Source organism: Meriones unguiculatus, chromosome 2 (genome assembly GCF_030254825.1).
Source record: "Meriones unguiculatus strain TT.TT164.6M chromosome 2, Bangor_MerUng_6.1, whole genome shotgun sequence".
NCBI lineage: Eukaryota > Metazoa > Chordata > Mammalia > Rodentia > Muridae > Meriones > Meriones unguiculatus.
This window is the reverse complement of record NC_083350.1, coordinates 137,670,249-137,684,554: the sequence shown is the minus strand read 5'-3', so window position 1 is coordinate 137,684,554 and position 14,306 is coordinate 137,670,249. Positions and strand designations below refer to the sequence as shown.

The window sequence follows — 14,306 nt, the reverse complement described above, 5'->3', positions numbered from 1 at the left end:
AAAAATTATGATTTAAAAACACCTTCAAATGTTATGCAACCAGGAAAAAATGCTAGGAGGGTCCCTGTCTTCAGTTCTGGCTCTGGGGCTTGGATTCAAGGAGGGCCTATCTCAGCCCAATTTTTATGACAAGACTAGAGAGGACGGTTTGAGTGGGGATGGAAGATGGGATGTCCAGAAAGGAAGGAGTGCGAGGTTGATTTTCAGGAGGCTTGCCAAAGTGACACACTCTTTTACCATCCATAGAAAGACACCCACTCTGGTCTCCTGACCCCCAAGCGGTATTCCCTGATAGCCAGAACGAGAGGCTTGGCATGATCAGGATGAAGTGCACTTAGTGAGAAAGCATCTTTCAGGCCACGGAGCCTGGAGAGAGTCTCTGTCAGCTAACGGACTGTGGACAGCGCACAGCCCAGGTGTTTACACCCTGCGGCATCTTACATTCTCCTTAGAACTGTAAGAAAAGCAGAAAAAACGATACAACGTGATGGGTCTACGTACAGCACCCAACACACCTGCACTTCTCCTTGGGTCTTTGTCCCCTGATTAAGGGCTTGTGGCAGCTGGGAAGAGTGAAATCTCTCCCTGAGGATTTAGTGAGTAACAGAGAACAGTTACACAGAATACACACAGAATTGGCAGGATCTATCCATATGTTTCCTCCCAAAGTGCCTCGTACTTTCTCCACTACAATGGAGAAATTCCAAACTTTTTGAACCCCTTGACTGTTGCTCTAATGTTGTCTCACTTTGTGCTGAAGGTCTATGGGAGATGGGTAGAAGGGAGGGTATTGTTTTAGTTTTAGCTTTCTGAAGTTCCTAACCTGCCATAAAAATGTGTCTCAGGTTGGGATGATATGGTTGTGGAAAGCCTGATGCAAGTTACGTAGATGCTTATGGGCGTTCATTGTGTGGAACATGTCCTTCTGCTGTTTGCGCTTGCTCCCTGGCATTTTTCATTCATGCTTAGACAGCAGTGACTGAGTTCTGCAAGGAATTCTTGCCTTTAGACTTCCTGAGCAGGGGGCATTGAGTTAGCATTTTCTCTGAGCTAGGAGAACAGCAGTGTCAGAGATCAAATATACACTGCTCTTTTTTTTTTTTTTTTTTTTTTTTTTTTTTTTTTTTTACTCAGAAGGTTGTTAACCCAGGAGTCAAGGCTGAACAACTATCAGCTGTGATCCCGGCTGATGCACATTGTACCTGTCTGCCCCGGATCACCCCATGCCTCTCACGTGGACAGATTACTTCAGTGTGTGAGGAAAATATGATACTCTGGGTAGTAAGAGCTGACAGGACTTGCCCCGAAAGGACTGTGTGCATTTCACTTGCCTCTTGAGGTGCATTGATCACACCAATGTCATATCCAAACTGGAAGGAACTCAGCACGGCAGTGAAGACAGTGAAAGCCAGGGTTCCAGTGATCTGAGGGAGGAAACACAAAGCTTGAAGCACCTATTCCCACCACCTCAGCCCCCGCCTCTGCTGCATGGCCTTCCTATAGCCTCTGGTTCCCTCCCTCCCACAGCCATTCCCAGTAGTCCTGTACTCAGTGAGGAGGTGGTGTTCATAAGGAGAGTGTTCACCATTTTTCTTACATTGATAAACTTGAAAAAAAAAAGGAGCCCACAAAACAAACAACCCTCAAACCACAGCAGGACAGCTTTTCCAGGGTACAAACTTACCCTTTGCTTCTGATATACTTGTGAATGCACACACACACACACACACACACAAGGAAAGAGAGGGAGAGAGACTGGGGACAGGGGAGAGGAGTACAGAGAGGTAGAGAGGAAAGCAAATATTATAGACCATGAAGGTTTTGAACTCCCTGGCTTGTAGTTGAAGATGACACTGAACTTCCGTCATTTATTCTGTCTTTATCTCCAGAGTGCTAGAATTGTAGGCTTGCAGCACCATACCCAGTGTATGGGCTTGGAGGGGACAAACTCATACTTCTAGGTGAACACTTCAGCAACTGAGTTTAATCCCCAGCCCCACATCAATATTTTTTCGGGATTCAAAGTCAGAACTGAGAATTTGAATGGCTGCCAAAGGGAAAAAAGAACTCCTAGCACAGAAACAGTTTTGCAACAGTGTTGGTGAGAGATGAGCGCTTTCCAGACAGTTCCATACCACAAAAGCATGCAACACTCTTCGAAGACTCATCACCTTTAGAGGATCTGTACTGCACCAAGGCAAGAGCACCTTTCAGAATTCCCTGTGGCCAAGCCTTGAGTTGTGAGTTAAGCTATATTACATTCTCACCAGCTTGAGGAAGCTACACTAGCTGCAGAACATTCAACTCACAATTAACTACTCATTCAGTCAGGAATCATGCATATGAATTCACAGATCAGGGTTTCTCCAACAGCCACTCGCAGAAAGAACCCCAAGGCCATTCAACAGGGATGGTCAAATAGATGCACTTGTATCATGACACACATCAGATACATACAACACACTGTGCAACAGCTCAAGAGAGTGATGTGAACAGATGTATTGGCCTTTGTTATTGCTTGTTTTTTTTTTTTGTGTGTGTGTGTGTATAACAACCATCAAATGTTTATTTCTAGATACACATTTCTAGTAGTGACTTTGCATGCTTTGTTTTTTTAACTTTTATTTTTTATATTTAATTTCAGTTTATTCACTTTGTATCCCAGCTGTAGCCCCCTCCCTCATTCCCTTCCAACCCCACCCTCCCTTCCTCTTCTCCCATGCCCCTCTCCAAGTCCACTGATAGCGGAGGTCCTCCTCCCCTTCCATCTGACCCTACCCTATCATGTCTCATCAGGACTGGCTGTATTGTCTTCCTCTGTGGCCTGGTAAGGCTGCACTCCCCTCAGGGGTAGATGATCAAAGAGCCAGCCACTGAGTTCATGTCAGAGACAGTTCCTGTTCCCATTACTAGGGTGCCCACTTGGACACTTTAGTTGCCATGGGCTATATCTGTGCAGGGGTTCTAGGTTATCTCCATGCATGGTCCTTGGAGTATCAGTCTCAGAAAAGACCCCTGTGTGCAGTTTTCTCTCTCTCTCCTTGTGGAACACCTGTCCCCTTCAGGTCTTTCTATCTCCCCCTTCTTTCATAAGATTCCCTGCACTCTGCCCAAAGTTTGACTATGAGTCTCAGCCTCTGCTTTGATACCCTGCAGGGTAGAGTCTTTCAGGGGCCCTCTGTGGTAGGCTCCTGTCCTGTTCCCTGTTTTTTCCCTCTTCCGATGTCCATCTTGTTTGCCTTTCTGAATGAGGATTGATCATCTTACCCAGAGTCCTCCTTCTTGATTAGCTTCTTTAGGTGTACAGATTTTAGTATTTTATCCTATATTATATGTCTAATATCCACTTATAAGTGAGTATATACCATGTGTGTCTTCTGATTCATTGATTTTTTTTTTTTATAGTGCTAAGAATAAGACCCAGTGCCTTATGCATGCTAGGGAAACCCGCCTCCAAGCTGCAGCTCTAGCTCATTAATACTTTTAAAAGGACTCACACACAAATGCTATTTGACTTGTACATAAAATGATTCCCCAAAAAATAAATAAAAAAGTTAATCTGAGGCTAGAGAAATGGAGGTAAGAGGAATGTTTTAAAAAAAAATGATACTGTTAGATATTTTATAGGGAAATGTTGTTCATGTCATTACATGATTTAACATTTTACCCAAAGAGCACAGGATACAGGATATGACAGGTGTTCTGCCGGGTGAGTGAATGGGTCACATCAGCAGGGATTTTGTTTCCTTGGTTTGTTGTTGTTTTACCCCAAATCACACTGTCTATTTCTCCTATAGGATCTTTGTTTTTTTCGCCTGAGTTGTGAGGTTGTAAATCTCTGTACTCCAGCATGAAGAATAAATAATTATCTCAGACCCCGAATCTCTAATAAACTTCCAGCTCAGTGTCATCAACAACAAAGTATCACTGGGTCTTCTTAGGGACCCTAAAAATTTCAGACCACTGACTCTGAAACAATACTCTACTTTGGGGACTTTGTACAGGTGTACCTCTTAGAGCCCTCTCGGTCCCCACCCCCAAGTCTTTCTATTGGCTCAGAATCTCACTTGGGTAGTGGACTCTGTAGGTTTACACAGTTCCCTCCTTTTTACTAGCTTTAGGTGACCTTTATGCAGGCTGGTCCTGTCAGCAACTTTGTTTCCTGAAAGGATTGCAGAACAAGTGCAACAATATTCTCTCCTCCCTCCCTTTCTTTCCTTGTCTCTCTCTCTCTTTCTCACCCTCCAAACATACATGCATACACTCATATGTCACATATATTATATATTAATTACAACTAAAGAATATGCTCATATTTACACATAAGATTGGCTTATACACGGGAAAGTAATATTTAAAACATGCATGCATATTTTATGGCATACAAACTATATGGCCTATAATGTATAGGTTGTTACAAGGTTTTGAATGACTTTCTAAACCGTAGTGAGGCATCTAAAACTCAGAAAATAAGAGCTAAAATGGGATTCCATTTACTGTGTGAGTGGTTCATCCCCAAGTCATCTTCCCCTCAAGCTGTTTCTTTTTTTTTTCCCTTTTTGTTTACAGAACATAATTACCAGCAGCAGCGAGGGACCAGTACTTTAGGCGGGCTTTAGCACACTCTGCATCGCAACAGTATAGATGTAGCCCAAACAGAGCTCCAGAGCCCAGTGCTGGTGAGGCTTCTGGTGTGCCTAGTTGTTCTCTATATGGCTTACCGCACTTAATCCCTCCATTCATTTTCCATCGATGCTATAAAAATTCCTACCAACTCAGTGGCTTAAACAATGCAACCCAATCTGCCTTGCAGGCCTTCAGGTTAGAGGCTTAGTCTGCATCTCTGCAGACTGAAATCAATGTTAGCAGACGTGTTCTTGTCTGGAAACTGTATAAGAAAACATTTAGTCGATCACAGAATTCACTTCATGGTGGTAGGGCCTTGAGGTTTCCTACTGGCTGTGAACTGCCCTCTCAGCTGCAGAGGCTGGCATGCTCCCTGGCTACAAATGTTCTTCCTCTGTCTTCACAGCCAACAATGGCCGGTCATGTCCTTGTCATATTGCCTCCCTCAGATCCTGGCAAATTCTTCACTTTCAGGTAAGCATAATGTTTGATTTAACACCTCTGGATGAGCCAAGAACATATGTCCTCATCTCAAGGTCCTTAGCAGATACTGTATCTGCAAAGCCGTCTAGATGGAATGGCTGTCTATCCAGTCTGAAAAGGTTTGTTTATGACATGGAAAGTTTATGAAAACTACTAAGCACAAACATGTCCCAACTACCCTTATCTACCCATTCTAATGGCAAAGAGATTGGCATGGGCATAGAGCTAAGAAAAGTGATGAGGACTCAGAGGGGATCTCCCTCAGTCTAGGATTTGAGTTCCTAAAGGGTTTGTCTATTCTCTCAAAGTGGAAGGAAGTCTCTTTCTACACTTCTTCACAGATTGTGAGACACTAGGCTGGAAACATTTTTAAAAGCCAATTTTTACTTAGGGATTAATAAACTTTGGTTAGAGAAACTAGTTTTCATGTCCGGTTTAAAATATGCTGCAAATAAACGTGGAAGGATAGAATAGAAAAAAAGCATGAGGTCGACCAGATGGCTCAGGTGCCAACAAGCTTGATGGCAACTTGTGTTCAATGCCGGGGACCCATGTGGACACATGGTAGAAAGTGAGAACTGACCCCTGAAAGTTTTCTTATGTGCCTGTCTGTGACAGTGCAAACCACACACACAAACACAGAATAAAAATGTTAAACGGAATAAGGAAGGATCTGAGCTTGAATATGAAACAAAATGTGGCATTTATTTTGTGGCTTAGATGTCACAAAATAAATGTCATCTATTGGCATAGACAAGTAATTATAAATGCCAGAAAACCGAGAAGGGGGTCTTAGATGGCCTCTGGTATCCCTGTGCCTTAGTTCCTTTACCTATGAAACGCCCATGCCAGGCAACGGGTGGGGATTACGAGACTGGCATGCCATGACTGTGCTCTTGGATACAATTATTGTAAAAACCAAGAGGTGAGTAATGTGGTCTCCTTTAGGTAGACACAGCAAAGGCATTTTACCCAGATCGCCGTCATCTCTTGAATGGTTGTTTATCAACTTTCATACATCACTAATAGTATCCAGATGGGCACGCAGAGCAGGTGAGACTGTCTGTGCTCTGTGGCCGAGGAAGCCATGTTCATGTGAGGGCTAACCACAGCTAGCCTGGGGCAGGCATCCCAGGAGAGAACATTTAAACTTCCAGTTCTACGTAAAAGAGCAGATTGTCCAGTGATGGCTGATTGATGAGGAAGGGGAAAACACATGATTCACTTTCACATGCTTCTAAGAGCCAGGCCAAAGGCAGTTTCACATCCAACTTTGAAAAGGGCCAGATACTTATCATACCATAGAGTTTTCAAACTGAAAGAAATTTAAGAAGTGACAGATTTTTTTTCTGATACCTTCACTGTTCTATGGGAGAAATGGAGGTCTCGGAGACCATGCCCCTTGTCTGAATTTTCTGTGAATTTTCTGTGCATTTTGAGCATGTCCAGACTGACACTCTAACTCTCCTGAGTGCCACCCATTGGTCATCCCCTTAAACTCCAATGGATTCACAAAGCTGAAAAGGTTGCTCCTTATGTCGGTCCTCACACCTTCTGTGTTCTGTCATTAGGCAGTTCCTCGGTCCTTGAAAGACTTTCTCACATCTTAGTCTCTAAATCACGAGGGGTTTTACCAAAGCCTGAACATGTACCCTGAGCTGGTGCTGTAAGCATGGGACCTTCCTTCTGACAACATCGTCTAGGCATATGGCTGCTGCTTTATCATAGTCACTGAATCTGGATGCCATCCCTGCAGTTACGTATCCATCATTACAGTTTTCTCTACTATAGTTTTATCCTGAGCTGTAATACTCACAGAATCACTCTTTAAATATGCATTATACAAATACATAACTGACATTTAGACGTTTGCCCTTTAAGCCTGTCTCGTGTTGACTTTTACTTATTCTCAAGCTCTGGGGAGATTACTGCATTCACAGATCATTAAAATAAAGCCTAGATAGTCCATATCCTACCCCAAGAGTTCTTACTTTAGCCCAATATAGAAAACACAAAGCTCAGCTGATTTGATCTCAGTCTCAGCAGCACACACAGCATTAAGATCCACAGCCAAACCTGGCTTGTTCCTCAACACCTGGTGTCATTCACAAAGGAATACTCGGCAGAGTCCTTACCAGGTCAGTACGTAAGAGCCCCACTCTTAACAGGGGTATGGATCTCTCAACTTTTATCATCATACTCAGGGGTTGGGGAGAGCTTGTAAGCACACAAGAATGACATATCCTTCTGAGGGTTTCATTTGGGAAAGGATCCTATCTATGGAGACATTGACATACCAGAGAAATGAAATGCCCACGACTTTCACTTTGCTCATCAATGATTACCTACCTAACATTCACCACATTTGTTTCTTAATATGTATTGTTTTGGCTGAGCCACTTAAAAATCAGCTGTGGATTATTGTGTCGCCTCATTCTTAAAGCCTTTGACAGGTACTCTCCTTAAGAACAGAGGCCTCTTCCTGTCTGGTTGCAGTACTGTCACACCCGTGAATCCAACGGAGTACACTAACATTAGCTGAGAGTAAGCCCGACATCAAAATCCCCCAGCTAGCACTTCACAGGATCCTTTCTCCTTCCTGTGGTCTAAGGTAACCTGCAATAGTGCTGTGAGCTCTCAGCCTTTTCTCTAGAACTCTCTCTCTCTCTCTCTTTTGTCTTTCATACACGGGATTTTTGAACAGTCCAGATTTACTTTCATGATTAGATTCTTGATAACTCATCCTAGATTTGGGGGTGGGAGCACATTCCTTCAGTAACAGGCTATTTAGAGGCACTTGGGAAAGTTAGGCAGACTGAAAACCAAACCAAACCAAACCAAACCAAACCAAACCAAACCAAACCAAACCAAACCAAACCAAACCAAACCAGCAAGCATCCTTAAAACTCCAATTGCTGAAGAACTTGAGTCTGCTTAGCAGCCAAATGGATTACCAATTGACCGGGTAAAGAGGTAGCTTGGGTCTGTGGTAATTGCACCCAATGTCACCAACAGCTTGTATGAAGAGATTCCCAACCTCCTCAAAACCAAATTCAAAGGAACCCAAGGTTGCTTTACCTTGTCTTTCGACATTGTGTGTGTGGAGCTGTCCTCTTAATCCAGGTCCTGTACTGAATGTGTGTGAACAGCTGACCAGCCAGAGTCCTTCGTTCTGTTCTGCCTGGTTATACATTGTAGGAGGAGGAGCAAGCAGAGGTGAATTCTAACCTTCTTAACAGAGGCTGGATATTGATGGGAATCCAATCAATATGCCCTTTACCTCAGTGACCTGCGGCTTGAGTGCCTCTGTCCCACCAGGAAAAATGATCGTAGGTCTCCATAGGTGTAAGTTACAAACCAGATGCAGGTACATCGTAAGGGGTGCTAAGTGTGTTGTGAAAGGGACAGGTGAGAGGAGAAACCGATGGGGTCTTTTGTAGACACCGAGGTAGGCTGTGTTGTGGGGAAGACAAAGATGGGAGGGTGGAGGATGCAGGGCTGTCTGCTCTGCAGAGAACTAGTGAGGTGGGGCTTGTCCTTAGTGGGGCCACATCAGTTCCCCGACGAGCTTTGGAAGGGTCTGTGCTTGGGTTTGAATCACAGTGTTTTACTGAGGGTGATTATAAGCAAATGAGTGACTGAGACTTTTCTGTGCCTTAGGTTTGTATTTTTTTTTTGACCCCGTAAAATAGAGATAATAGCATACACACATTGTTTTGTTGAGGGGATTGCAGAAGATAACATGATGTGTTTGGCACACACACACACACAATGTTCTCAATAGACGGTGGCGACACCCTTTCTATTGTTATTATTAATTCAGTGTATTTCAGGATGTGAAGGCAGAGCCAGATGTGGTGGCACACATCTGAAATGCTAGTCCTGGGGAGGCTGCCACAGGAGGATTGTGAATTGGGGGCCCGCTGCATCACACGAGACTTGCTGTGACTACATAGAAAGACCCTGGCTGGGGCAGAGTACGCTTGTGATAGCCTTGAGTTTCCAATGAACTCTGCTCATATGCCTTACGCCCGTTTCCTTCTAGGAATCCCTTATGCCATCTGATCCAAAAATAATGAAGGAGATGCCAACGTTAGTGCAGCTTCATGGTGGCTGGCAGCTGTGGTCGCTGGCTTCCACAGAGGTCCCTATGGAGCCAGCTCACAGCAGACGAAAAGAAGCAGCAGCAAAAACAGGGACGCGAAGGTGGGGAGGAAACTGGGTTTAATTGGTCTAACATTTCCCCCACCTCTACTCATTTCTGCTCTCTTCTCTCTCTCTCTCTCTGTGTGTGTGTGTGTGTGTGTGTGTGTGTGTGTGTTATGTGTACATGTGCGTACTCCTCTATGCAGAAATGGGATTGATGTGCAGTGTCTTCTTCTCTCATTATTTGAAACAACCTCAGAGGCTCTGGACACTCCACTTTTGGGCCAGCCCGGCTAGCCAGGAGATCCACTCCAGTACAGGCATTATAGGCACTGCCAGGCCATGCCTAGAATTTTTTTTTTTTTTTTTTTTTTAATGTGTAGGGGACTTGAACCCAGGTCCTCTTGCTTTCACAAGTACTCTTACCCACCGAGCTCTCGCTTCAGCCCCTCATTTCTGTAAGGTGACAGACAGCACGGGGAGCACTTGGGTTTAGGAGGAAAATAACCCAAGTCAAAGCCCAAACTTGAGCGGAGCTCAGCTGACGCGTCACCAGTGAGTCGCAGTCACTTCTTGCCGGGACTTTACACTGAAGTGCAGTTTACAATGTGCAGTGTCTTAGAAGGCAGATACTCGGGTGCTAATAGCAGTGGCATCAATCTTGACGGCGTTTCTTTCAGTGCCAGGAGCTGCTTAGCCCTTCTCAGGGCTTGACTGGCTTAACTGTCACAGTGTTGGTGTGCGGGCATTAGTAGGCGGCGGTGTCGAAAGAGTCGCTGCTGCTTTCTGCTTTGGCACCAGACTTTCCAGCACCCTAGGATGCTCAGGGCGGATGCGCGCCTCCAGTCCTCAGCAGCACCACGGAAGATCCAGAGAGGAGACACCCTGGAACTGTTTTCCACCGACTTGGCTCTGCACGAAACACACTTGTGCCACGCTCAGGAACGACAGCCGCCCCGCGTTACTTTGCTACCTTTGTTTTTTGAAGTCTGCTTTGAAGTAATGGCGTTTGTCTTCCCCGGAGCTGCGCCCGGGAGTCTGTGACTAAGGTGCTTCCCCTCCAGCAGTGGCCAGAGGCCAAGGACACTGCTCCTCCCCCATGAGGGGCGTGACTCATTTAGACCATGCAGCTTCTAGGGTGGGCTGAAACTCACTGCAGGCTGAGGATGGAGGGAGCATACTGCACAGGTTGATTTTGGCAGGTGGACTCAGACCGCAGTCGGACCTCATGAGAGGCTGCAAACGTAGCTTCACGGCGCACAGAGGAGCTTCGGGCTTCTGTGAGATAAAGCCTGGTAACAAAACTTTACTTTTTTGCACTTTGCCCCGGGATGACGTCAATCTACTTACCGAGTGCCCTGGACTGCAAAACCAGCTCTGTTCAGGATCCCCTGTCTTAGTGCTGAGGTTGCAGGCAGGAACAACCTGCCTGTGTGCAAGGGATTGAGTTCAGGTGCTTTAATTTGCAGAGTAAATGTTCTTACCACCAGGTGGTCTCCCCAGACTTGGCTGTATACTTTTAAATCTTTCGGGTCCCATCCTGATTACATCATCAATTCGAAGGGGAAATTCTAAGAATTGTAAATGGTAACCTCCATTTCTCCCCTTTATTATCTTTCTTTTTCGTGAAGTGAGAGGAATCAGGTTTCTGTTTTTGTTTTCTCTCTAAGAGAAGCCTGCTGTGTTCCTCTCTGATTGAGTCAGGTACAGGTAGGGGTAAAAAGCATGAGTGAAAACTTAGGCAAACCAAGAGGGCAAGCTCTCCGTGGGAAGAGCTTTACCCTGAAGGTCAGGTCCCCTGCCTGGCTTCAGGAAATCTAGTGTAGTTGCGCGGATTTGTATCCCAGCATCTGGGAATCAGAAGCAGGAGGATTAGGAATCAAAGTCATCCTCAGCTACTTAGGTAGTTCCAGAACACTTAGGGTACATCAAGCTCTGGCTCAAACAAACAAACAAACAAACAAACAACAAACCAATCAGAATAAAAACCCCAAAATAGAACAAAAAGATAATCTCTGCTGTTGTGTGAAAGGTGGACTGGATGGGAGCATCAAGAAAAATGAGAAGCAAATTTGCAAGAGCATGGTGATCATTATGCTTGCTTCTGGCCGCCAGAACTAATGGTAGGGAGAAAGAGAAGTAATGAACTCAAGGTGTGTTTTTGGTACACAAAGAAAATGGTCATACTTTTAGGAGAAGGGATATGGGAGATGACAGGCCATTTTTTTGCTTGTCAACCTGGGGTAACAGACACTATTTACAATTAGAGGTGCTGGAGGTTTAGTCAGGAAGAGCAATCCAGCTCTTCCTCCCAGACCCCAAAAGAGTGAATCAGATGCACTCTTCTCCACTTTAGAAGATTAAACTTTTCAGGCATTTGTCATTCTATGTACAGGTCTAAGATAAAACATGGAGAGCCCATGTGCACTGTGCCTTGGTTCCCATAGTGATAACATCTTATAAGACCATGGTTGTAGTTCATGACCAGGTTATTACTATGAATGGTCAAGGTACAGTTTGCCCCTGGCAACACAAGAACCCTCACACTCTATTCTGTAGCCATAACCCACTTTCCTGTTATATTTCCAGACTCTTAAATCAAGGCAACCATACTTTTCTCCAATTGTATGATTTTACCATATTGAGCATGATTTAAAACTTAAGAGAACATTCTGCTTTACTCAAGATCTGACAGTGGAAATATATCTCTCATATGTGTCTTGTGACCAGTGGAGAGGCTGCTCCAAGGTGGCAGTTAGAGGGTTTCACCATCCAGCACCAGTGGATTTGTGTGGTCAGAGCAAAGGTAACTGGTGCATAAATGGTGGGCTAATCCTTTAGTTCTTCCAGAACTGGACCCAGGATGAAAGGAAAGGAGAGGTCTTCAGAGGGCCTAAGAGCAGCAGTGACCTAATCATGTTCTCTCTCAGCTGTCCATCCTCTGAGGATATATATAAGCCTATTGATTCAGACTATGAAACACTGAGCTATGTTGTGTAACTCAGATTGCTTAGTTATAGTTTACTTGAGTGCATCTACATTTCCTTGGATACCTCAGTGCTCTAGAAAAGCCTCCTGGGGAGGTAATACTTCTCCTACCCCATGACTAGTGGGAGGAGCAGCCGAGCCAGTTTCAGGATGGTACATTTAGGGGATTCGACTTAGTGCTGTGGGTTCCAACCACCTGATCAACTTGGGAATGTGGACTTACTTCGAAGGGAGCCTGAAAACTTATTTCAAAGAAAGCAGGTGAGAGCCCTGAAGAATGATTAATGTGGAATCCACAAATCCCACCTTCACAGATGTCTTTTCACATCCACATTACTTACCCACATGCAGTAAATGAATCCCTCTGGAGTTTCCTTCCGATTAAGCTAATTGAACTAAATTATCCATTAGAACCTCATTGTTTTGAGTTCTATTTGTGTTAATGGTGATTCCCCAAAAGGTAATGCTGTTTTTATTTTTTATTTTTATTTTTTTTGCAATTCAACAAATTCCATCATCTCCTGAGGGCAGTATACTCTGATGTGGGCTGTATTATAGTTCTCACTTCATAGATGAAGAAGCAGATAGTTGAAATGGTTTAGTAACCTGTTCGGTGTCACAAGATTAGGTGGTGTCTAAGATCCAGCTGGATTAGGTTTTTTTGCTCTGGCCTCTTCTGCATTGGCTTTGCTGGAAAACAGATCTTATAGTTCTTGTGGCCCACACCGTGGGATGTTTGATCCTCTCTACATTTTTGTGCTGCAGGCCTCTTATAGAACAATTAGTAACTAGTGTGGACCACTGTGATGAGACATTTACACTACGAAGGGCTTTAGGATCCCCTTACCTCCTCATTTTTCTAGCCCCACCTACAATCAAAATAGATCTTTTTTTCTGTTAGAATTATCTATAGTAAGACTTCCCAGATACTCTTTGTTCCAGAGAGATATGAAGAGTGCAGTGTTGAGGCTGTTGAGATTGAACCATTGAGATGACTCAGTTTTAGAAGGCTTTATTTTGAGCAAATGTTAGAAATGACTTACTGGCCACACACACACACACACACACACACACACACACACAAATGTTTTAATTTCAGTTGGGTGTGGTGGTGCACACTTTTAAACCAGAACTCTGTGAGTTTAAGGCCTACCTAGTCTACATAGAGAGATTCAGACCACCTAGGGTTACATTCAGAACTTGTCTGAAATATAAAAGTTTTAATTTTAAGCCTTATTACATTTTGTATCTTGTGTCAGGTGGGATGGTGCATGCCTGTAATCCCAGCACTCAGGAGGCAGAGGCAGGTGGATCTCTTGAGAGTTTGAGGCCAGCCTGGTCTATAAAGTGAGTCCAGGACAGCCAAGACTACACAGAGAACCCCTTTCCCAAAAAATCAAACCAATCAACCAACTAACCAAACAAGCAAAATTTGTATCTCTTAGAAAGATAGAAAATCAGTTATGCTAATAATAATTAGGTCACGACTTCTTAGAGTATGTCTTAGAGATAAATAAACCAATAAGAACTGAAGCCCGAGTTTTGATGTCATAGATTTAAGAAAGAATATTTTGTAAAACAAAAAACAAAAAACAAAAAAACCCAAAAAACTGAGCTGTTTTTCTGGCAGACAATAAGATAAGTGTTGATTGCATGAAAAACTAGATGGAGAAGAATAAAAGGACAGTAAAAGGAATAGAGTTTGAGTCTCCAGAAGAGCCTGACCAGGCTGACGTGGATTCTTTATTGTGGATGCTCTGGGGCCAAATTGACTTCTTGGACTTCCTCTGGAAATGAGCCCTAGGAGGGAACAAAAGAGGGTAGTTGTAATCCAGGGACATTCTTACGAAGAGCATCCTGTATTAAACCGAGAAGGGAAGACAATAAACATGCCATTTTCTTTATTCTTCTTTAAAAAAAATCTTCCTTTTCCTCCTCCTCCTGCTGTTTCTTTTGTTTTCTGAAATAAGGTCTCATGTATGCTAGGCTGGCCTTGAACTCTGGTCCTCCTGCTTCCCTGTCCCGAGTGCTGGGGTTATAGAAGTATGCCATCCCTCCTGGCT

At 44.1% G+C, this 14,306-nt stretch overlaps 1 protein-coding gene across 1 annotated transcript in view; it reads right to left on the bottom strand.

The window, feature by feature from the left end:
* Slc2a2 (solute carrier family 2 member 2) overlaps nt 1-8,301 on the bottom strand; it is a 28,801-nt gene extending 20,500 nt beyond the window's left edge. Inside the window, exons 1-2 of the mRNA XM_021631988.2 lie at nt 8,188-8,301; nt 1,332-1,424 (exon numbers count right to left, since the gene is read on the bottom strand). Coding sequence (XP_021487663.1) covers nt 1,332-1,424; nt 8,188-8,202 — 108 coding nt within the window. The 5' untranslated portion in view covers nt 8,203-8,301. The remainder of the gene's footprint in view (nt 1-1,331; nt 1,425-8,187) is intronic.
* Nucleotides 8,302-14,306: the final 6,005 nt, after the last annotated feature.